The sequence below is a fragment of the Aotus nancymaae genome, unplaced genomic scaffold (genome assembly GCF_030222135.1).
Source record: "Aotus nancymaae isolate 86718 unplaced genomic scaffold, 86718_ANA_hifiasm-v0.15.2.pri h1tg000044l, whole genome shotgun sequence".
Classification (NCBI taxonomy): domain Eukaryota; kingdom Metazoa; phylum Chordata; class Mammalia; order Primates; family Aotidae; genus Aotus; species Aotus nancymaae.
Window position 1 is genome coordinate 5,962,372 of NW_026988458.1, and position 23,691 is coordinate 5,986,062.

The window sequence follows — 23,691 nt, forward strand, 5'->3', positions numbered from 1 at the left end:
CCAGATAGAGAGCTCCAGGTGAAAGCTGGGTTCTTGATTCATAGCTTCCTAATGTTGATCACCGAATAAATGCCACGCACTAAAATAGACCATTTACATAAATAAATTAATAATCATAGCAACTGGAGAAGATACTTAGTGAAAACAACGCTTGATTGTCTTTGAACCAAGCAACTGAAATAACATGATAAAATGGAGACTGGGTTTTGAATCAATCCGGAGTTTGTCTGGTTTCATAATTCATGGTTCTTCTCATGTAACTAATATAACTTGTTGAAGTAGCTACAAATGTACACGGATAGGTACCCTCTCATAAGATGGGCAAGTGAAGGCTCCTACCTTAGCACTGTTCATTGTTCCTCCAAAATAAATTGATAACTTAAGTGAAGAGTAGATATTCCTAAAACAATATCATGAGACTTTACAACGTCACAGATGATTACAGGTAATCAGGCAACTTAGGCCAATTAGACATATAAAGTAAATAACTGAATGTTCTTGGGCTGGAAGGAACCCTAAGTTCTAGCTCCACTACAAACTAGCACTGAATTAAATGTACCAGTTTTGAAAAACGAGATTTTCATACATTACACAACCTCTAAGGGCACTTAACAGCTCTAAAATGTTTTATCAAGGCCGATTGCAGCAAAATTTGTTTTAATGTAAAGCAGTATTTTATGCTAAAATAAAATAGTTCTAAAAGTTGTTTCTGCCACTCTTCATGGATAACTTCTCACTTCTCCATGGTGAAAGAGGACGGACTACAGCAAAAATTTCGGTGGAAACCAACAGCTCCTGGAACACAAAAACGGGTTGTTTTTAATCTCTCCCCCCTCAATATCTAGTACCATTACTACATAATAATAGGTGCTCAATTAAAGTTTGTTAAATAACTCTATTTTTAATCCTTAAACAGATATGAGAAGAGTCCATAGTTGATTTCTGGTCATGCAGATGTTTATTTCTGTATTGTAAATTATGTGTTGTTATGTATTATTTCTGTATTAAGAGAACTCATACCACAGTAGCAAACATCATGAAAAAAACAAACAGCTCTATATAGTTTCCAAAAGCCTATATTTTAAAAGTTTAAATGAAACAACCAACATTTTGAGTGGGGGGATGCCCTGTTCTTTCTTGGGAGCTTTCACAACCAGCGAAATCAGTATAGTTACCACTGTTTTACGTACAGAGAACAAGAATTAGAGGCTATCACTAACCAGTGCACAAAGTGATCTTAGGTCTCTTTCAACGACAAAATCCACTGGCGTGTGGATCAACTGCTTCCAAAGAGCATCTGCTGCTGATGCCAATAGGAGTCGTCTGTACTCAAGACCCTAACCAGGATCCTCCAGGTCCCGCCTCCGCAGCCCCGTGGGGCTGCCGTCCCTCCCACCTCCCGTTGCAAGCCTGGCTGCGCCTGCGTGCTTGGGCCCCGTGACGTCACGGCCTTAGGTGTCCCCTGCGCCTGCGCGGCAAGCAGCTGGCGGAACCGTTGACTTCTGGCGTCAGCTTCCGGCTTAGTAGCTGCGCCTCGGGCTTGACGTCAGGTGGTAAGTGTGTGGGGGTGGCAGGCTGCGGGTGTGTGGGGAGTCAGGTGAGGGATGTGGGGCGGCAGGCCGGGGGATCTGTGGGACGGCAGGCGGGGGGTCTGTGGGGCGGCAGGCGAGGGGTCTGGGGCGTCAGCCGGGCATCAGGCCGGGGGCTGTCTGTGGGCGTCAGGTTGGGGTCTGTGGGGCGTCAGGCCGGGGGGAGGGTCTGTGGGGCGTCAGGCCGGGGGGAGGGTCTGTGGGGCGTAAGGCGAGGGGTGTTTGGAGAGGGGGTTGGGGTGTGTGGGGCGTCAGGAGCGGGGGCGGTCTGTGGGGCGGCAGGCAGGGTGTTTGTGCAGCGGCGGGTGATGAAGGTTGCCGAGTTCACCGCGCTGTAGCAGCGCCGAATTAGAAGCCAGGCCTCGATGCTCATCTAAACCCAAGCCCCAGGTCGTGGGACGACTTCTCCCATTTTTGACTCCCTGGAACTGTGTTGCTTGCTTTACCTGCGTACACGCTGATTCCTTCTCATGGCAGCCCCGCAGGAAACCATCAAGATCTCATTTTACAGCTAGAATCCTCTGGTTCACAGAGGTAACGGGGCTTGCTGAGGCCAGGTATTCACTCGGAATCCATTGAGGGTTGGGGGAGAGTACGGGGAGCGGGGCAGAGGAATGATTTAAACTCCCTCGGGATTTTCCATTTTCCAAGAGGGTACAAGGGGCACTGGAGCGGGAAAGACTTTAGGCTTGCAGGGAATCACTTCATTTATCTTCTTACACTTGGTCTTTCATTAACCTTTGGGATCTGAGCTCATCCCAAATTGTCACTAAGTGCTGTGAAAGGCAGCTGTAAACTCTTCGTTTCCTAGGGAAACAGCTTGTCAAGGGTTGCATGAGGGAAACTTCAATTGCGTTAATCACTTTCTCTTTTTTTTCCCCCTCTCTAAGTGCAATAAAATAACACTTAATCACTTTCCATGGTCATTGAATAAAACCTGCTGGTTTGTCTTCCTATGTCACTTCAGGACAATTTAGTCAGCGACTTGGATCAGCAAGCATTCCAGTATTAAAATTATCAAGACTTACTACTTGTTAAAGCACAGTTTTAGATTATCTGATTTTATTTTCATTCCAATTTCTACACAGTTTTTAACCTCATTTTACACTTAAGAAAACTGAAGCTTAGAGAAATTAAGTAATTGCTCAGTATCATCCAGCTATTAAATGTTAGCATCCACATTTGAATTCAGATTTATTAGAGTCCAGAACCTGAGCCCTAAGAATTTCCTCATTTGTCTTACTGCAAATGGAATGAATCAGCTAAAATTCTCAGAATCCAAAAAATAAAAATTAGCATGTAAAAAGGAATGGAAGTCCTAATCTTTGACTTTTTATGCCATTGTAATGAGCAAAAATACTGATGCCTAGTTTATATCAATTTTGGAATCCTTGTTTTCTGTATAGCCATTTTTAGAATACATGTGCATGCACAACATTACCTACATTTTGTAATTATAAAGTAATTTAAGTCTTTGCCTGGGATTTGTTGAGGGAAACTTTAACTTCGAGACCATATAGAATCTATAAATATATCTGTAGAAACTATATACCAATACTTGAACATTAAAGAAATATTAAACTACTTCATTTTACATAGTTTATATAGAAATTGTAGATATAGCATTGTGTACCATGATGTGCCCCCTTGAGGGAGCATATTTTCAGAGCTCGGGCAGTGAACATACGTAACCAGGTGGTGCAGTCAGTTATGCAAACCAGATTCAGGGAGAGGAAACAACAGTATATTCAAAGATAAAAGTTTCAGGGAAGTGCTCTCTCATGGGTTTATCTTTTGATCTAACTCACTCAGTAGAAGTTCGGTTTCCTTTGTCAGAAATTAGACTGTCAAGTGCAGCTTTTTTCTCTATAAGGCCACCAAATGGCTGTTGCGAACCATTGCCGGGGCATTCGGAGCTGCTGAATATTTTTAACCAAACTGTATCTCACCCACTGTGCACGTGCATGCATGTGTGTGTATGTGGTTTGTAGCCAGCGCATAGCCTTCCCTGGTGTGCTTTTCCAGGATTCAAATCTAGGTGTGTCAGTAATTCATTGAACAAACCTCCTACATGTCTGCCACTAGTACACATTATAGCACAATTTCTGATCTCTAGAAGACTGACAGTTTAGTAAGTGTAGTATTGTAATTAGCCATTTGGTTTATTTTGCTGGATACTGGATAATGTATCCTTGTGCATGTGTGTGTTTCTCATTTGTTTGCTGTGATGGAGAATTGGAAGGTTGGGAGTTACATGTTCTCTGCGCTATAATAGGTCTCCCCACTCCCAGCAAAACTCTGACTCCACTGTCTGGGATACATGGTGGTGTGCCAGGAAGTATCTGAAACCACAGGATAAAACATAGTTTCTATTCATGGAGCATACATTTTACTTGAAACCTTTTTTTGGAAAAGTTATGTTAATGTTACATAGTTTATGCTAAAATTACTCTAATATATTTATCTTCCAGTAGACTTTGTATGACTATTTAAAACTAAAGAAATTTCACACTTGTGAAATTTTAGGAAATACTCTTGTCCTAGCTCAGCAAGGTACTCATTCTTTATTCTCTGACTTTAGCAGATACTTAAGGGAAAAGCTCCCTAAAGGAGCCCTCAGGACATTTTACGATTGTTTTATTTTGTTAAAGCACTTAGTATTTTATTATACTCGGTTTCCCTTACACCCCCCACTTTTTTTTTTTAACAGAATATGTGTTCTTTTAAAGCAGAAGCATACTGTATTTTCCCCTAGTACAGTGTATGTAGCACATCTCACATGTAGTCATTAAATACTTAGGGAATAACTGGCATGGAAATATGAAAAAAAGCATATTAATATATGTATACTTATAAGACAATAAGTAACTGTGGTAAAATAGATAAAGTGAGGATTTTGATTTGGGCATTTTAAGCTGAGATTGAATGTTGGTGTGATTTGGCATAGCTAACAGTGAAGAAGTAGAAAAAAAAAAACATAGACATAGATTTTGTTTGGCTGGAAGAAGAGGATACCTGTTTTTTGCTTTGTTTTGTGTTTTTGGTCAAGGGACCTGCCTATGATTAGGATTTCTAGGAAGTCAAATTTCAGTTCAGCAAATGAGTGATTTGTTAAAAACGTCTATTTGAAGACGTTGGTTTCTGGTGCTATGTGATAGTCTGTCAGGGAAAGAAGAGACATACAGTGAAAGGCCTTGAGTTAGAAGCTCAGAAGTGAAGTGAATTAAGCCTGATTAGTTTTTCGGTCGCCATTATTTGCAATATTTGTTTGTATTATGTGCTAAATAATTGATATATAGAATAAGTCAATGAAAGTTAGAATTTAAGGAGAAAGATAATTAAAATAATTTCTGTATTACAAATATAGGAAATACAGCTGATGATACTTGTCATAACTGAATTAGGGTTGAAGCAAAATAGTTATTAAATGTAGAGGTTGAAAAGATACATTGTTTATAGCATTGATCTATTTTATTTAGCAAACATTAATAAACATTTATTATGATCTGAGTGATCTTTGTAAGGTCTTTACATTAAATATTTAGTTGAATCTTAAAGTTATTCTCTTTTTGCTTTACTAGTTAAACTAGAAGATTCATCACCACTTTGATGGCTGCCTCACAAACTTCACAAACTGTTGCATCTCACGTTCCTTTTGCAGATTTGTGTTCAACTTTAGAACGAATACAGAAAACTAAAGGACGTGCAGAAAAAATCAGACACTTTAGGGAATTTTTAGATTCTTGGAGAAAATTTCATGATGCTCTTCATAAGAACCAAAAAGATGTCACAGACTCTTTTTATCCAGCAATGAGGCTAATTCTTCCTCAGCTAGAAAGAGAGAGAATGGCCTATGGCATTAAAGAAACTATGCTTGCTAAGCTTTATATTGAATTGCTTAATTTACCTAGAGATGGAAAAGATGCCCTCAAACTTTTAAACTACAGAACACCCACTGGAACTCATGGAGATGCTGGAGACTTTGCAATGATTGCATATTTTGTGTTGAAGCCAAGATGTTTACAGAAAGGAAGTTTAACCATACAGCAAGTAAATGACCTTTTAGACTCAGTTGCCAGCAATAATTCTGCTAAAAGAAAAGACCTAGTAAAAAAGAGTATTCTTCAACTTATAACTCAGAGTTCTGCACTTGAGCAAAAGTGGCTTATTCGGATGATCATAAAGGATTTAAAGCTTGGTGTTAGTCAGCAAACTATCTTTTCTGTTTTTCATAATGATGCTGCTGAGTTGCATAATGTCACTACAGATCTGGAAAAAGTCTGTAGGCAACTGCATGATCCTTCTGTAGGACTCAGTGATATTTCTATCACTTTATTTTCTGCCTTTAAACCAATGCTAGCTGCTATTGCAGATATTGAGCACATTGAGAAGGATATGAAACATCAGACTTTCTACATAGAAACCAAGCTAGATGGCGAACGTATGCAAATGCACAAAGATGGGGATGTATATAAATACTTCTCTCGAAATGGATATAACTATACTGATCAGTTTGGTGCTTCTCCTACTGAAGGTTCTCTTACCCCATTCATTCATAATGCATTCCAAACAGATACACAAATCTGTATTCTTGATGGTGAGATGATGGCCTATAATCCTAATACACAAACTTTCATGCAAAAGGGAATTAAGTTTGATATTAAAAGAATGGTAGAAGATTCTGATCTGCAGACTTGTTATTGTGTTTTTGATGTATTGATGGTTAATAATAAAAAGCTAGGGCATGAGACTCTGAGAAAGAGGTATGAGATTCTAAGTAGTATTTTTACACCAATTCCAGGTAGGATAGAAATAGTGCAGAAAACACAAGCTCATACTAAGGATGAAGTAATTGATGCATTGAATGAAGCAATAGATAAAAGAGAAGAAGGAATCATGATAAAACATCCTCTATCCATCTACAAGCCAGACAAAAGAGGTGAAGGGTGGTTAAAAATTAAACCAGAGTATGTCAGTGGACTAATGGATGAATTGGACATTTTAATTGTTGGAGGATATTGGGGTAAAGGATCACGGGGTGGAATGATGTCTCATTTTTTGTGTGCAGTAGCAGAGAAGCCCCCTCCTGGTAAAAAGCCATCTGTGTTTCATACTCTCTCTCGTGTTGGCTCTGGTTGTACCATGAAAGAACTGTATGATCTGGGTTTGAAGTTGGCCAAATACTGGAGGCCTTTTCATAAAAAAACTCCACCAAGTAGCATTTTATGTGGAACAGAGAAGCCAGAAGTGTACATTGAACCTTGTAATTCTGTCATTGTTCAGATTAAGGCAGCAGAGATAGTACCCAGTGATATATATAAAACTGGCTGTACCTTGCGTTTTCCACGAATTGAGAAGATAAGAGATGACAAAGAGTGGCATGAGTGCATGACACTGGATGACCTAGAACAACTTAGGGGAAAAGCATCTGGAAAGCTCGCATCTAAACACTTTTATATAGGTGGTGATGACGGACCACCAGAAAAAAAGCGGAAAGCTCCCCCAAAGATGAAGAAAGTCATTGGAATAATTGAGCACTTAAAAGCACCTAACCTTACTAATGTAAACAAAATTTCTAATATATTTGAAGATGTGGAGTTTTGTGTTATGAGTGGAACAGATAGCCAGCCAAAACCTGACCTGGAGAACAGAATTGCAGAATTTGGTGGTTATATAGTACAAAACCCAGGCCCAGACACATACTGTGTAATTGCAGGGTCTGAGAACATCAGAGTGAAAAACATAATTTTGTCAAATAAACATGATGTTGTCAAGCCTGCATGGCTTTTAGAATGTTTTAAGACCAAAAGCTTTGTGCCATGGCAGCCTTGCTTTATGATTCATATGTGTCCATCAACCAAAGAACATTTTGCCCGTGAATATGATTGCTATGGTGATAGTTATTTTGTTGATACAGACTTGAACCAACTGAAAGAAGTATTCTCAGGAATTAAAAATTCTAACGAGCAGACTCCTGAAGAAATGGCTTCTGTGATTGCTGATTTAGAACATCGATATTCCTGGGATCACTCTCCTCTCAGTATGTTTCGACGCCACACCATTTATTTGGACTTGTATGCTGTTATTAATGACCTGAGTACCAAAACTGAGGGGACAAGATTAGCTATTAAAGCCTTGGAGCTTCGATTTCATGGAGGAACAGTAGTTTCTTGTTTAGCTGAGGGAGTGTCTCATGTAATCATTGGGGAAGATCACAGTCGTGTTGCAGATTTCAAAGCTTTTAGAAGAACTTTTAAGAGAAAGTTTAAAATCCTAAAAGACAGCTGGGTAACTGATTCAATAGACAAGTGCGAATTACAAGAAGAAAACGAGTATTTGATTTAAAGCTAGCTTTCCTAGTGAGGAAAGCCTCTGATCTGGCAGACCCATTGCAGCAGGTAGTAATGATGAACTACTAAACTACATTTTATTTTTGTATCTTAAAAATCTATGTCTAAAAAGTATTGTTAGATATAGGAAAACAATAATTTTAACTTTTAAAATTGAAAAGACAATGGCCCAAAGCCAAGAAAGGAAAATAAGTGACTCAATGATTTTTTTATGATTAAGGTGAAATAATTAAACAGTCCAAAGAAGAGATTTTTTAATAATATCCATATAGATATCTAGAATTTTTATTTAGATACTAATAAAATAGATTTCGAAACTTTTAAAGCCATGAAAAGACCTAAACAGTATATTCTAAAAAATCAAAACTTTAGTAATAGTTTTTATCTAATAAAAGCATTGCAAGAAAATAGGGCAAAATTGTTACAATTGGACTTGTAAAAATACGTCTTTTTACTTAGAGTTTAAAATATCCCTTTTACATGTGAAATGTTGTAAGCAAATTTGTTTTTTAAGGTTAAGACTAAATGTAATGATAAAACTTTGTCAATGATGTTTGTAGCTACATGAGAGGAAGTTGTATGAGACTTGATCTAAAAATTTAAAATTGAATTGGTTTGATTAAAATAAAGCTTGCAGTTTTAAAAGTAGCTCATATTTAATTTATTGTGAGAAATAGACATGTTTTAAAGGAAGTGTTTTTATGTGAATTTGTATGCTGGCATAAATAGTATTCACAAAAAGTGATTTTCCTAGATTTTATCTATTTAATAGGTGTCATTATAGAGTATTTAAAGTCAGTATATATGGTGTATATTATGTATGGATTTATATACCAAATTTTGGAATACAGTGTATCTCATGACCATATTGAAATGTATGGAATTTGATCTGTGAGATACTATGTGTGTATTATTTGAAAGTAAGGAAATTTTATCCAAACTCTGAGACAAATGTGTGTGATTTTGTTATACTTCTTAATTTAAATAAAATATTTAATATACTATTAAAATAATTTTTGTGTTCTGTTCTTTTTAAAATGATTCATAATAGTTGTATCAGATTTTTTGGTGTCAGTAAAATTTTTGACTGGTCTCAATCTGTTTCCTCTTTATGATCCTTTGTATTTCACATTACCAATGAGTGTTATTAAAAATTTTAAACTTTTTTTTAAAAGTATATGTTTTATTGTGTTTTAGGTTTGAGGGTACATGTGAAGAACATGCAGGATTGTTGCATAGGTACATACATGGCAATGTGGTTTGCTGCCTCCATCCACCCATCACCTATATCTGGTAAACTTTTTTATGTCTATTGAGAAAAATTAACAAATACAAGTAAGTGCAGTGGGAGAAAAGTCTGTACTGTTACCACTAAAGATAATAACATGTAGTATTTTAAGTTACCAATGGTAAAGAAAGAACAAAATAAATATTTAGAGTACAATATAAATATTTAGTGTAACATATGTATAAAGCAAACTATATGCTTCATTTAATCAGCTTTTCTCAATGAATTTTGAAAATTTTTACAATTCACTAAAATATTCCTCCATTAAATTTTTGTGCAGTATTTCATTGAATGCCCTGTAATGTAGCCCATTATTGTTCAAATTTTAGACCATTTCACCATGCCACCCCTACCTTTTTTTTTTTTTTTTTTTTTTTTTTTTATAGACAGGGTCTCACTCTGTCACCCAGGCTGGAGTGCCGTGGTGCAAAGTCAGCTCACTGCAACCTCCACCTCCTAGGTTCAAGCTATTCTCCTGCTTCAGCCTCCTGAGTAGCTGGGATTACAGGTGCCACTAGAATAAAGTACATGAGTAAAGACACTGGGTCCAATATAGGATAAATATTCTGAAGCCAACTGAAAAACACCCTTGGCTTTTATTCTCCAAGGCTATGGTTTCTTGCCAGAAAGCAGGACAGCAGATTTACTAAGAAGTGCTCCACCCTATTCCTTATCTCTGATGACTTAGAAGTGTCCTCAAGGAGTTCATTCATTTCAGGCTGATGGCAACTTTTTTGAAAGTCAGGTGGCTAGAGTAGCTACTTCATACTCATGCCCTTGACCTGGAGTCTACGTGAACAGGGCTGCTTTGGCCTCTTGGAATGCTCTCTTTTGGGAAAACAGATTGTGTTTAAACTGTCTAACATGGAATTCTTCCAGCCCTAGATCTATCTTATAAACGACAGTTCACTTTCATTAAATAGTACAAGTTCTTACTCTTCATTAGTAGCCTTTTGGGTAAAAAGAGGAATAAAGTAATTCCTGCCCTCAAAGAACTCACAGTATTTTGACAGATAAGATAATTAGAATATAGCGGGCGCGGTGGCTCACGCCTGTAATCCCAGCACTTTGGGAGGCTGAGGCGGGTGGATCACGAGGTCAAGAGATTGAGACCATCCTGGTCAACATGGTGAGACCACGTCTCTACTAAAAATACAAAAAATTAGCTGGGCACGGTGGCACGTGCCTGTAATCCCAGCTACTCAGGAGGCTGAGGCAGGAGAATTGCCTGAACCCAGGAGGTGGAGGTTGCGGTGAGCCGATATCGCGCCATTGCACTACAGCCTGGGTAACAACAGCGAAACTCCGTCTCCAAAAAAAAAAAAAAAAAGATAATTAGAATACAAAAGGTTAGTGTATTCCTAGTTAAAGGAACGATGGATTGTCTTGGAGGGGAAAGAGCAGAAGCATAGAATCAAGTCATTCCAGGCTCAATTATAATTCAGCTACCAATATCTGTCATTTCGAGCAATCACAACCTCTTTGAACTTTTAGTTTCTAAACTTTCAAATGCAAATGACACCTGTCTTAGAATGTTTGAGGACAGAACCATAGCCCCCAGCATATACTAAGAACTCTATAGTTTTACCTGCTATTCTTACCCACACCTGGGTTAATAAGTGAGTAACTGGGGGAAAAAGTAGAATTTCATCAGGCATAGTGGTATGGAAAGTTTTTCCTTGCAGAGGAGAGATTATAAATAAAGCTATAGGGATATAAAAGTGTGGAAATATTTTTAAAGCATTGAGATTTAGGGGTGAGGGAGACAGATAGATTTTGAAAGGTCTGAAATGCCACTACAGAATATGGACTATATCTTGTGCTCAGATAAGTGCATGAAGAATTGTAAGCAAGATATTTTAGCCTCTAGTGTAAGGCTTTTTTTTTTTTTTCATTTTTATTTGTTTATTTATTAGACCACTTAAGGAATGATAAACAAAAATCAGTACATATTTGAGAAATATATACAACTTGATGAGTTTGGAAGTAAGTATACACCTGTGAGACCACTACATTCAGGCCATAAACTTATCCATCAGCTCCAAAAGTTACCTTATTCCCCAGTATTTACTGACCAGGTCCCCACCTTGCCTTCTGTTATTTAATGATTCACAAATACGAGTGCCTGTTGAATTCTAGGCTCTGTCCTAGTCCTGGAAGCAGCAGTAATTGAAGTAGGCAGAAATTCCTACCTTCATTCAGTTTATATTTTAGTGGGTAAGAGGGAAAAGAGAAAAATTCATGTTTCCTTCTCTCTCTGATTCTCCCTCTTTGGAGGCTATTTCCCTCAGCATTTCAAAACCATATATTTTCTGGCTGATGTTTCTTTTCACATGCAAGTATTTCTAAGAATTGTCTAAACTTGTAGTTTTACTTTCTGGCTTTTCACTTTTAAAATTACATACATAATGTTCTAACAAAATCTTTGACCTCTTCATTGATACACCCCAATAAGAGTTTGTTGGGTGTTCTATTAAAGGAATGCAGGCACTTACTTACATAGCGTTCACCAGGAAGAAATGATAATCATGTTACGTGCTTAAGCGAACATTGAAGGAAGAAGAGAATCCACCCAACTAATCAGTTAGAGGAACCAAATAAACATTGGTGATTCTGGAGGTTGGTTGCCTTTGATGGAACACATGCTTCCTTTGATATCTGAAACATTTTGGAGCATAAAAAAGAAACATGGAAGTCTTCTGAAATCATAGGGTTTAGTAATCTTGATGTCACCCTCTATCAAAAATAGCATGGAATGTGGAGCAGCCAGAACTTTTCTTCATATGTTGCTAGTGGGAGCGTGCAATGGTGCCACTTTGGAAAACTGGTGATTTTTAAAGTGATATATCTACTCTTAAACATGTGATCTGTTCATTATACTCTGAGTAAATTGTATTTCAATAAATTATTCAAGTAAACATTTGAAACGACTATTGATTGTATAATAACATAGACAAAACATCCCAATAATGCATTTTTAATTCATATTACAGTAGCAAAGCAATAGAATATTTCCAAGTAATGTTCAATTTTAAGAAATGTGAGAATAATATGAAGAATAATACGATAGTAAATGTACATTATGGTATGTAGCTGTATTAATAGACTAAATGCAGCAATAAAAAATTGGTATATGAAATTCAACAGCATTTCTTTTTAAGCAATAAAAATGGAAGTAAGTTAAATAAAAATAGGACACTTCTTAAATATAATGCTTCAAAAAATAAAAAGCCGGTAGTTTTTGGGATTCATTATTGTAAATGAACAACATTTACAAAAGGACTAAGTGATGAATGGATGGAAACAGACATTCGTATATGTGTGAAGAATACAGATGAACCTGAGAAAGCAGAGACTCCTTAGCAGGGATTTACAGGAAAGTACATGGGCAAGTCTGAGATCAGCACCTGAAACTAAGAGGGACTTTGTCCAGTGGAATAACATGTGAGGGAAAGGAGCCCTGGTTAAATCTGAAGGGCTTAGTATCCATGACTTCTCAGAACTGAGCCACCATTGATGTTTTCCAGGTCAGGACCTCATAAAGAAGAAAACATGGTGGGAATGGAATAAAAGGTGAGAATAATAGGGGCAATAGAGAGTCAAAGGAAATAGAAGGTCCACATTGAAGGTGAGGAGGAAGCAGCCAACATTTTAAGAAAGCAAACCGTTATGATTTTAAAAAGCAACACTAGTGGGAATTCTATGACATTAGAAAAATTACCATTAACTACATTTTCTTCTAGATCTTCAGAGAAGCTAAGCTCACTTGAAAACGAAGAACCAAACAATATGTGGGCTAAATATACACAAATAAGAAGAAAATACTGTAATTGAAAGAATACATTTCTACAAAAGAATGAACTCATGTAAGAAAGAAATGCCCCTAAAGCAGATCAAAGTTAATTTTTCTTTTAGAATAGAAGATGTGAAAGAACAACATATTATTTCAGAACTGGAAAAACTCAGAAATAAGCTGACGAAACTCAGGAACTAGATTTAAAAGAAAAACATCTATGTGCTACTGGAAACTTAAACCCATAGAAATAATATGTGTAACTCTAAAACATATTTAACTACATAAAATATTAAACCACATAAAATATTATTAAGTAAACATTGGTGGGGGTGGAGTAAGAAGATGTCTGGGACATCTGCCTTCTTCCAACATCACTCTTCCCTAGGTCTAACCCTTTAAAAGGCACCTAACCTCCTGGTCCTTAGTAGTTCAGTAGGACATGAATGTAATGATCTCTGAGGTCCTTTCCAACTTTAACATTGTGGTACATCCAAGAGCCATTAACTGGCAACCTTGAATTAATTTATTAATGCACATTTTATATTTATTTACTTACTTGAGATAGGGGTCTTGTTCTCTCCTGCAGCCTCCCGAGTAGCTGGGACTACAGACACATGCCACCATGTCCTGATAACTTTTCAAAAAATTTTTTGTAGAGATGGGGTCCAGCTATCTAGGCTGGTGTCAACTTCCCGACCTCCACCAGTCCTCCTGCCTCAGCCTCCTGACCTTTTATTTTTATGGTGAGATCCTCAGCTAGTATCCATGATAGGTTTGAGAGATGGGACTTAGTGAGCAGCTGATAGAGTGATCCTGGGGAGGTGAGGTAATCTCTATACATGCATCTACCAATGGCTTTTTCAAGTCATGGTTTTTCCAAGGAACTGCTTTTCATTTCCATCAACCTTTGGTTTGAATATATGAGATTATTCTATCTTATGTAAATAAAATATCTTTCATAGGTGTGATACTTTCATTAATCTCTAACATCACTATATGAACAAACCACTTCCTAAACAAATGTACTTTCAAGACAAATAATCATGTCATTTTCTCCACAATACAATTGGATTGAAATATCTCCCTTTTGTAGAGAGATTCTGTATAGAAATTCAGGAGAGCATTGCCTAATGATTAAAAGCCAAACTTTAGTTACATAACTCTGACAGAGAGTTGTTGCTCAAATAATAGTAAGTGTTTTATGTTAATGTTGACATGCTTTCTGTTATGGGATTAGATAAATGAAACAAAATTCTTGAATTCTCGAGAATCTTGATGAGTTGGAATTTAGTTACTCAGTTTGAATTAATGGTGGTAAAATGGCCAGAAGCTCTTGATGCTCTTAATGAAGACGACTACCATTTCTTAGATTTTTCTACTTGCTGATTAAGGAATAGATAGACATCTGGCAGCCACTGTTAGATTTAAGGTGTATCCTTGTAAGATTTAAAAGGAAACCAATTCAGTGACTAATATGAGTCTCCAAATTCTTACAAAATAGATTTCTTAGTATTTAAGGACAAAAATACCATTCAGCACTATGAATTCCTGAAATTCATGCTTCATATAATTTAAGGGAGTAAGGTATATTCTTTTTTTATGACTCTAACAGTGGTTTCTACAATTATTGGAGCAACACTTTTGGGGTTTCTAAAACTAAAGTACCAAAAGAAATGGGGGAGTCTTTTTACTGATTTTTTCCCATTTCATTCTGTTAATTATTTCCTTTCTGCTGGGAAGTTGGTGTTGTTAATAGCTGTAGAGGATGCTGTGAGTTGTGTAATTTAGTCTTAAGTGACAACAAGCCATCTATAGTGTGTCCTTGGGGTAGACTATCATTTTTCAACAGATAGTTTGGGAACCTCAAGTATACGAAGATGTTTCCATCTGAAATTAGTAATGGTTTTAATATCTTTGGCTTTTTATATAATTTGATAAATAACTAATGTTTCCTTTAAAACTGAGTAATTTGAAAGACTCTGAGTAAAAATTAAGTAAGCACTTGTAATAGTTGAGGCTGACAAGTGGTGAATGACTCATTTACTGAATCATATCATCACTCAGCTGAACATCCTGTGCTGACATAGAGGTTATGGACATTATTCAGTTTTGAATTGTTTTTATTCCTAATCATATATATCTTAATTTGTCTCATAATCTGTCTTTAATAAAAGAAGGAAAAATAAGGAATATTAAGATGCAACAAGTTAATGAAGAACATGTACATGTTACAAATACATATCAAGATAATTGTCACCAGATTAATTGTATTCACCTGATCAAAATTCCCATATATCATATCAAACTTTTGCTAGCAATTCCAAAAACAATATTACACAAAGAAGAAACTATATTGGCAATCATATCCAGTTTGCCTTTTATTTGTTAGTGATAGAACACTATTCATAACCTCAGTGTATTTATGTGTAGAGTTGTGTTTGCAAAAAACTCCAAACATTCTCTTTCTCTAGCCTCTTAGAGAAAAACCATGACCATTTTCAAAAATCTAGTCCACTTGACTTTTTGGAAGTCTAGTTTACAAAACTTAAAAATCAGAAAATTAAAGTATTTTAATATATTCTTGGTGCTGAAACATATAGTTAACTTTTAGCAAATATTTAAATATGCAATAGGATATGGTATGCTATTTTAAAATTTCTGCCAACAAATCATGGCTACTTTCATAATTTATTTAAAGAGAATTTAACTGAGTTTACTTAGTAAAGAAACAAAAATCAGACTAAGGAATATTGTTCCAGCTACTATTATTACACAGTAAGTTGATCCAAAACTTAGTGGTATAAAAAGCCATTTTAATTATGGTCAGGTATTCAGTCTCTTCACAGCAGGAATGTCTTACATGGTTCAGCTATGTCTGGAGACTTAGCTGGGTGTAACCTTTTTCTCACCTCTTGCTGGCTTTGAAGACATAACAGAACATGGATCTCACAGCCTCCAAGAACTGAGTTCAAACAACAATCATGAGAGTAGGGATGTGATAATGCCCTAGTTTATCCTTCAGAAGAGAAAGCAGCAGTAGAAAACTAATGTAGATTTTTAGTCCCAGAAGTTGGTGCTGCTTAACAAATACCTAAAAAGTGACTTGGGAAATGAGTAATTGGTAGAGTCAGAAGGAAATTTGAGGTTTTTAACACAAAACATCTAAGTTACTGAACAGACTGTTATTAGAAGTCTGGATTTTAAGGTCACTGCCAGTGAAGTCTCAAAAGGAAGCAAGAAACATATTGGAAAGTGGAGTAAGAGGGATCATTGACATATTGTGGTAAAATCCTTGACAAATTTTCTCCTGTAATTATGTAAAAATCAGAACTTGTAGGTGACAAACTCAGTTATAGAGTCAAAGAGCTTTTCAAGCAAGGTGCTGACAAAGTCACCTGGTTTCTTGTTGCTTATAAAATACAGTAAGATTTAAACAAATCTGTTTTTGTCTTCTAAACAAAAACGAACCACAAGTTGATGATTTTGAGAATTCTCAGCATCTCCAGAAAGCCAAAACTGCTGAGATTAAGAAATTGCTTCCAAAAATATGGTATGCAGAAAATTACAAAGGTATGATTGTGCAAACTTTGCTCTAACCTTAGATATACCTAAAGATCAGATTATTCAATTTCACAGAATCCTTTCAAGAGATCCTCTTAGATCTTCACAATCAACCTGTGGGGCCCATAGGAAGGTTAAGTATGTTGTCTCTAAGCCATCTAACATGGTTTGGCTGTGTCCCCACCCAAATCTCATCTTGCATTGTAGTTCCCATAATCCCCACATGTTGTGGGAGGGACCCAGTGGAAGATAATTTACTCATGGGGGCAGTTACCCTCATGCTGTTTTCATGATAGTGAGTTCTTATGAGATCTGATCGTTTTATAAGGGGATTTTCCCCCCTTTTGCTTGGCACTTCTCTTTCCTGCTGCCATGTAAAGAAGGACATGTTTTCTTCCCCTCCCACCATGATTGTAAGTTTCCTGAAACCTCCTCAGTCCTGTGGAACTGTGAATCAATTGAACCTCTTTTTAAAATAAATATCCAGTTTTGGGTATGTCTTTATTAGCAGCATTGGAACAGACTAATACACCATCTAAGCAAAAAGGATGAAGTAGAGGAAGACTTATCTTGCAATGATCTATTGTGTAGCTTTTGTTTAGTGGAATAAAATCATTATTAACTCAACAATAAGTCAATATTGTTGAGAAAATTATTTTAGCATAAACACTACAAGCTTAGATTACAGGGAACAGAGAGAATATAAAATAAAAGGAGGCTGAGGGACCTTTAAAATTCTACTGGCAGGAAGCAGTCTCAGAAAACTACTCAGCTGCAAACATTTGCTTTCTTTCATGAAAAAGAAGAATGACTCAGAGGGCAGAACCATGAGTCCAGAAAGTGGAACCAAGAGCCCCAAATAATTATGCCCCAACTTTAAAAGCTATTGAGGAACTCTGAACATTTGTTTGGCTCGATCTCAGAATGGCTTTGGGCAAGAGACTTCTTTTACTTTGCATTTCACGCCCACTTCTGGAGGGAAATCGCTATTGCTGTTAGCCCATGTCTGTCCCCCAGTTGCACTTGTGGGCAGGGAAATTCTCTACATTTTTGCAATTCCATAGCTAGAGAGCTGTACTTACTTTATACCTGGAACCTCATCTACACCTGAACCTGGATTGGATAATGAGTTTTGTACTTTGCTGTTATGATAATGGTATAAAACTCTTGGGAATCTTGGGAGAGTGTGTATCATTGGGAGTCAGAGGACAGACTGAGGTAGACAGATTTTAAGGTGGTTTCCCACAATCCCTGATTTCTGATGTTCACACTCTGGTAGAATCTCTTCCATTTGGTTGTAGGAAGGACCTGTGACTTTCTTGTTGTCAATAGAATATGAAAAATGGGATGGAATGTCACTCTTATGATTAATTACAATTAAATCTCAATCTCACTAGCAGATTTATCAGTCTTCCCTGTCCCCCGTGTGTTCTTATTTTTACAGAAGCAAGTTGGACCCTATAGCTGCAAGGAACAGAAGACTGCCAACAATCATGAGAGCAGAAAAGCAGATGCTCTCCCACTTGAGCTTGCAGATGAGAAGACAGCAATTGGTAAGTGATACAGTCTCCTCATGCTGTCTTCTTTCTGAAACCTTTCAATGATTAAGCAAGACAATGTTTGTCAATGTACTCAGCAGTGTTTAGCGCTTAAAAGACACTGAAGAAATACTTCATTTTCTTCCTTTATCGTTTGTTCTGATACTGGAAGAAATAAAAATTTATTGTAATTCATTTGTATTCTGACCTCACAATAATGTTTCATTTTTATCTCTCTCTGTTTAGCCAACTCTGGCCAAACTGACTTACTATGCTTTTCCCTTTCAAATTCCATTGACATGGTTTGGCTCTGTGTCCCCACCTTATCTTATCGTGTAGCTCCCATAATTCCCATATGATGTGGGAGATAACTGAATGATGGGGGCAGGTCTTTCCCATGCTGTTCTTGTGAAGTGAGTAAGTCTCATGAGATCGGATGGCTCTCTCTCTTTGCCTGCCGCCATCCGGGTAAGACATGACTTGCCCCTCCTTGCCTTCTGCCATCATGTGAGGCCTCCCTAACCATGTGGAATTGTAGCTGCAAAGAACAAAAGACTGCCAACAATCTTGTGGCATGTGAAACTGTAAGTCCATTAAACCTTCTTCTTTTGTAAATGGCCCAGTCTTGGATATGTCTTTATCAGTGTGAGAACAGACTAATACATCCATGAATATCCTGTTTTCTTTACCTAAAATGCCCTCTCTGAGCACCTGCCATGGCATTCCTCAAATTTCCAAATTCTATTCATCTCTAAAGTCATGGATCATATGCTGTTTTTATGCATAAAACTACCCTAATACCCTAGCCATGATAATTTCCTTTTTCTTATCACCTGGGAATTTACAATTTTTGTGCTGCTTATAATTTTTTGCCTCATCATCTATTTACCTAATATTATTTTTGGTTTAGATCTTTGAAGCTATGAATAATTCTGTGTGAATAAATATTTCAGGCTTCAGTGCCTCTTATGTTTATTGAATGTTTTATAAATATATTTGGAATACACCTACACAGTCTTGCCTCACCCCATTTCTTTATGAAACTTTTCTTCTTTTGTTATCCATAGTATCACTGTTGTTTCTTAGAGATTAAAACTGACACATGTGAAATTAATGATGTCCACTGCTGAAAACCTCTCTGCTTGAAAAAGAAAACACATGTGTATCTCTGTGATAAAAAGCACAGACCGTGGAAATAACAAACCTGGATTTGAAATCTGATTACTCTACTAAGTCAAGTTATACAACTTCCCATGCCTTAGTTTCCTCTTCTATAAAGTAGTATAATAATGGTATCTGTTTTATAGAGTTGTTTTAAGGACTAAATGTATGCACATGTGTGTGTGTTAGAGTGATGTTTAGAATGCTGTACCATACAATTATTTTTTACACATGATGTGAGAGGGAAAAATAATAGATGCAGAGGTGCTATAATATATAGTGATAAAAGGAGGTGCATTAGAGAAAAAATGGATTTGTTCTTTCTTGACCTGCCATGCTTGATCCTTTCAAAATCTAACAATATCCTTTATCCTTTACTGAAATGCCTTCTTTGAGTATGTGCCCTGGCAGTCCTCAAACTTCTAAATTCTATTCATCTCTAAAGTCACAGATCATATGCCATTTTTGGTTCTTTCTTCTAGACAGTGGCTCACAACTTGAGATGATCTTTGCCCACTCCAAGTGGCAACATCTGGATACTTTTTGATTGTCAAGAGTGGGTGGTGGCACTAGCATCTAGTGAGCGGAGACCAAGAATGCTATTAAATATCTTACAATGAACAGAACAACCCCCACAAAAAGTAATTATCCAGGCTAAAATGTCAATAGTACTAAGGTGGAGAAAACTTATTCTAGAATCTTCTGCAGTGCATGAGAAAAGACATTATAATACTTGTTAGTAATCCTTTTAGACCATGCATATTCACAGCTGTATTGCAAATCAGTGTTCCATTCATAAAGCAAATGCTAATTCCTGCTCATTTCCTTTAAAGGGGTTAGGACGTAGGTTAATTAGTGTTTGCAAACTCCTTTGAAGATATAAAGTCCTACGTAAATACTACTTATTATTAATTACCATTCTGGAAGAACTGTGCTATGACCCTACTTTTTCACTAGTAGAGCCAAGCCTCTAAAACCTGAGCAAGACTGAATTATTTTTGATAAGTTGGAATATTTATAATGAGAAAGATAGGCATCAGGGACCTAAGCCAATTTTAGATAGCTGTGATATGTCTGTATATAAATTGGCACATTAAGATCAAGAAAACCATAGGTTTTGATTTGGGATGTTTGCTATACTGGAGTAAATTTCTTTCAATTTTACAATAGTATATGTCAGAGAAGGTGGTAGCAAGAATCTAAAATACAAATTTAAATAATTATAAATAAGGAAAAATAATTTATAGAAATAAATTTATATATTATTTATATTACAAACTGATTTTCTCTGACCAATGAGTCACTATGTTATTTGGAGCGTATCTATCTGTTAAGAAAATAAAATGATTTACAAAACATTTAAAAGAATATAGTAGGTGTGATAAAATATTTTTCCTAGATATGAAGTGTAAATCATATCATGTAAATATAATACTATAGATTTTATAAATATCTTTACATTTAAAGATAGCTCTTAGTCTTAATGATTATGACATTTTCCTGTTAGGGCAGAGTCTAACCTATACATTTATATAGCAATTATATTGTGATCTGCTAAAAGGCCTGTAGCCCTATGTTTAACTCAGTATCAATCTGGTTAAAGGACTTGTTGGTGAGATTATAAACCAAAACTAATATTTTCAGTCCTCAGTTGACTGAATGGACCTCTCCTCTCAGCCTAGAGCATTCCAAAGTTAACCTGAAAAACTAGTTGAAGCCATGATGGGAAGTAGGGGTCAGACATGCCTCATTATACCCTCTTCCTTTTGGAATTCAGGCAGAATTGACCAGCATTAACATTAAAACAGAGATCTTAAGACTGACAAAACAGATTCTATGTAGCAATAAGATACTAAATTGCAACCTGACACTAATATAGTATTACATGACAGACAGCAAACCCTGAAAGAAATTATTTTACCCAAAATATATTTATTTGATGCATTTTGAAATCGCCCTGCAAACTCTCTCTTGTGGAGAAACTTTGCATTCTAGAGTGAATCTCCTTCCCTTTGCAGTCTTTTCTTTCTCATCCTGAAGAGATTAGCTGAGAGTCTAGCACCTTTTAAAGGTCTAATAGGAAACATATGCCATCTGTTGCCTCTAAGAGCAGACACCCATGTAACTTCATCTATGTAATAAAACTCTTGTCTTCACCACTGCTTATCTTAACCCAGACGCTCCTTTCTGTTGATTCTGTCATATGATCCTTTGGGTGTCACTTCACCAGCCAGAAACCTTTGTGACTGGTGGCGCCTGTGCTTGGGTTTTGCTTGTGTCGACTGGGCTCATTCCATCCATTCAGCCTGGTAGGCTGAGCTCAGCTTGCACTACAGGCCTGGATCCCACAACTGCCAAGGGCAAGCCAGGTGTGGAGTGCAAGGGATGCGTGAGTGAGTGAGCACAGGGTCTGGCCACTGTGCATAGCCAGGCATTGTGGCTGTGTTGGGGCAGGCAGCTCTAGGCACCAGCACAGGCAACCTGGCTCCGTGTGAAGCTGCAGCTGAACCTGTTGTATCACAAGTGGTTTCCACTGCAGGCACCAGGGAATGAAGTGGCCCCTGAAAGCTTGGAGATTCCAGAAACCACAGAACCCCAAAGAGGGTGTTACAGCATGTTAGAGCCCAAGCTTGGGGAGTCCTGAGGTCTGGGGCCCCCAGAAAGAAGATCTGGGGCCACAGCTCTTCTTTCCTTCTTGCTGCCCACAATGCAGCAATTGGTGGAGGCGTGTTTCAGTGTGGATTTCAACCTGTTTATGTTACAGCTCTTTCAATCCCACTGCCCCACCCCAGCCCATGGCTCCTGGACTGGCCCAGATCTGCCATTGCTTCCCATCGTGTGGGGTGGCCACCTGGAGTCAGTGGAGTGTGGGAGGCCTACAGTGCTATAGAAATTCTAGCCTGGGGAGCCCTGAAGTCTGGGACTCCTGAAAGGTCACCACTCTTTACTCCCACAGTCCAGGAGTGTGTCACCATCTGCAGCTTGGTGAGCTGGCCAGCCAGGAATGAGTTACAGTTCCTTTCATTCCTGCCGTTTGGCAGGTCCTGAGTTCTTGTCCCGCATCCAGGAAGAATGAGGTTACATGGACCATTGGAGGGTGAGCAAGGCACAGAGGAGCTTTATTGAGTGACAGAACAGCTCTCAGGAGACCTGAAGTTGGTAGCTCCTTTCCACAGGCAGGCCATCCCAATGAGTGTCTAAGTTTGGCTGTGTCTGGGCTTTTTATGTGCTCAGAATAGAGGAAGTGTGTGCTGATTGATTCATGGGCAGAAGTTAATAATCACAATTCTATTGTATCATATACTTAGAATTTTTATCTCTATTTTTAGTGTTTCAACATAGTAAAGTATGTACATAGATCTTATTCTGGATTGTGGTTTTATTGTCTTCCTAAAGATTCATGTTACAGATATCAAACGATTGTTACATATTCCTATTTCTTGATTGATTCTTACATTACTGTCAAGATCTAGATTAAGTAAACCAGATAAGCAACATACTTTACTGCCCAGCTGCCCAAATGATATTTAAGTTGATCTGTATTCATTTCATTAAACTGTAAATTCCTGGATGGCAGAGATTATATCTTTTATACCTGCCCAACTAAAATAAATAGTATAATGTCAAAAAAGAGACGACTTATAAAAATAGTTTTAAATAGTTTTTTTAATCTAGAAAATAGGATTCAAAATATTACTTGAAAAAAATATTATGAAAGAATATCAAGAAATATCGGGAAAGGGAAGAGAAATGAAGGAGAATATTGCACAGTTTACAAAATTAATTTCCATTAATGAAAACAGTGCAAGGAAGTGTAAAGTATAAAGCTGTAGTAAGGAAAACACTGTGGTCTTGTTACATGACTAAACAGATCAAGGACCTAGAAAGTCCAGAAATAAACCCAATTGTATGTGAGCTTCAGTATATAATGAAGGCAACATTTCATGTCATGGAGGAAAACACATATTATTTAATACATAGTTTGAGGATAACTGTGTAATCATCTGGAAAACAGACAGTAAATTTGGAACCTTCTCTCATTGCTTAGACCAAACTATATTTTAGATAAACTAGATTTTTTTTTTTTTTTGAGACGGAGTTTCACTCTTGTTACCCAGGCTGTAGTGCAATGGCGCAATCTCGGCTCACCGCAACCTCCGCCTCCTGGGTTCAGGCAATTCTCCTGCCTCAGCCTCCTGAGTAGCTGGGATTACAGGCACGCGCCACCGTGCCCAGCTAATTTTTTGTATTTTTAGTAGAGACGGGGTTTCACCATGTTGACCAGGATGGTCTCGATCTCATGACCTCGTGATCCACCCGCCTCGGCCTCCCAAAGTGCTGGGATTACAAGTGTGAGCCACCATGCCCCACCCCTAGATATTTTTTTTTTTTAAAGCCATACACATAA

The 23,691-nt window shown here is 37.2% G+C and overlaps 1 protein-coding gene across 4 annotated transcripts in view; it reads left to right on the forward strand.

Annotated features, from left to right (window-relative positions):
• Positions 1 to 1,481: 1,481 nt before the first annotated feature.
• Positions 1,482 to 23,691, forward strand: part of LIG4 (DNA ligase 4) — a 207,088-nt gene continuing 184,878 nt past the window's right edge. Inside the window, exons 1-3 of one of the 4 annotated variants that reach the window (XR_010337181.1) lie at positions 1,482 to 1,553; positions 5,171 to 9,232; positions 18,029 to 18,137. Coding sequence is in view for 1 of the 4 variants with exons in the window: in XM_012440973.3 (XP_012296396.2) it covers positions 5,199 to 7,934 (2,736 nt within the window). In the remaining 3 variants the exon portion in view is untranslated. Of the gene's footprint in view, positions 1,554 to 1,871; positions 2,147 to 5,170; positions 9,233 to 10,554; positions 12,801 to 18,028; positions 18,138 to 23,691 lie in introns of those variants that run through there. The other 3 variants (XR_010337182.1, XM_012440973.3, XR_010337183.1) reach the window with 3 other exon arrangements.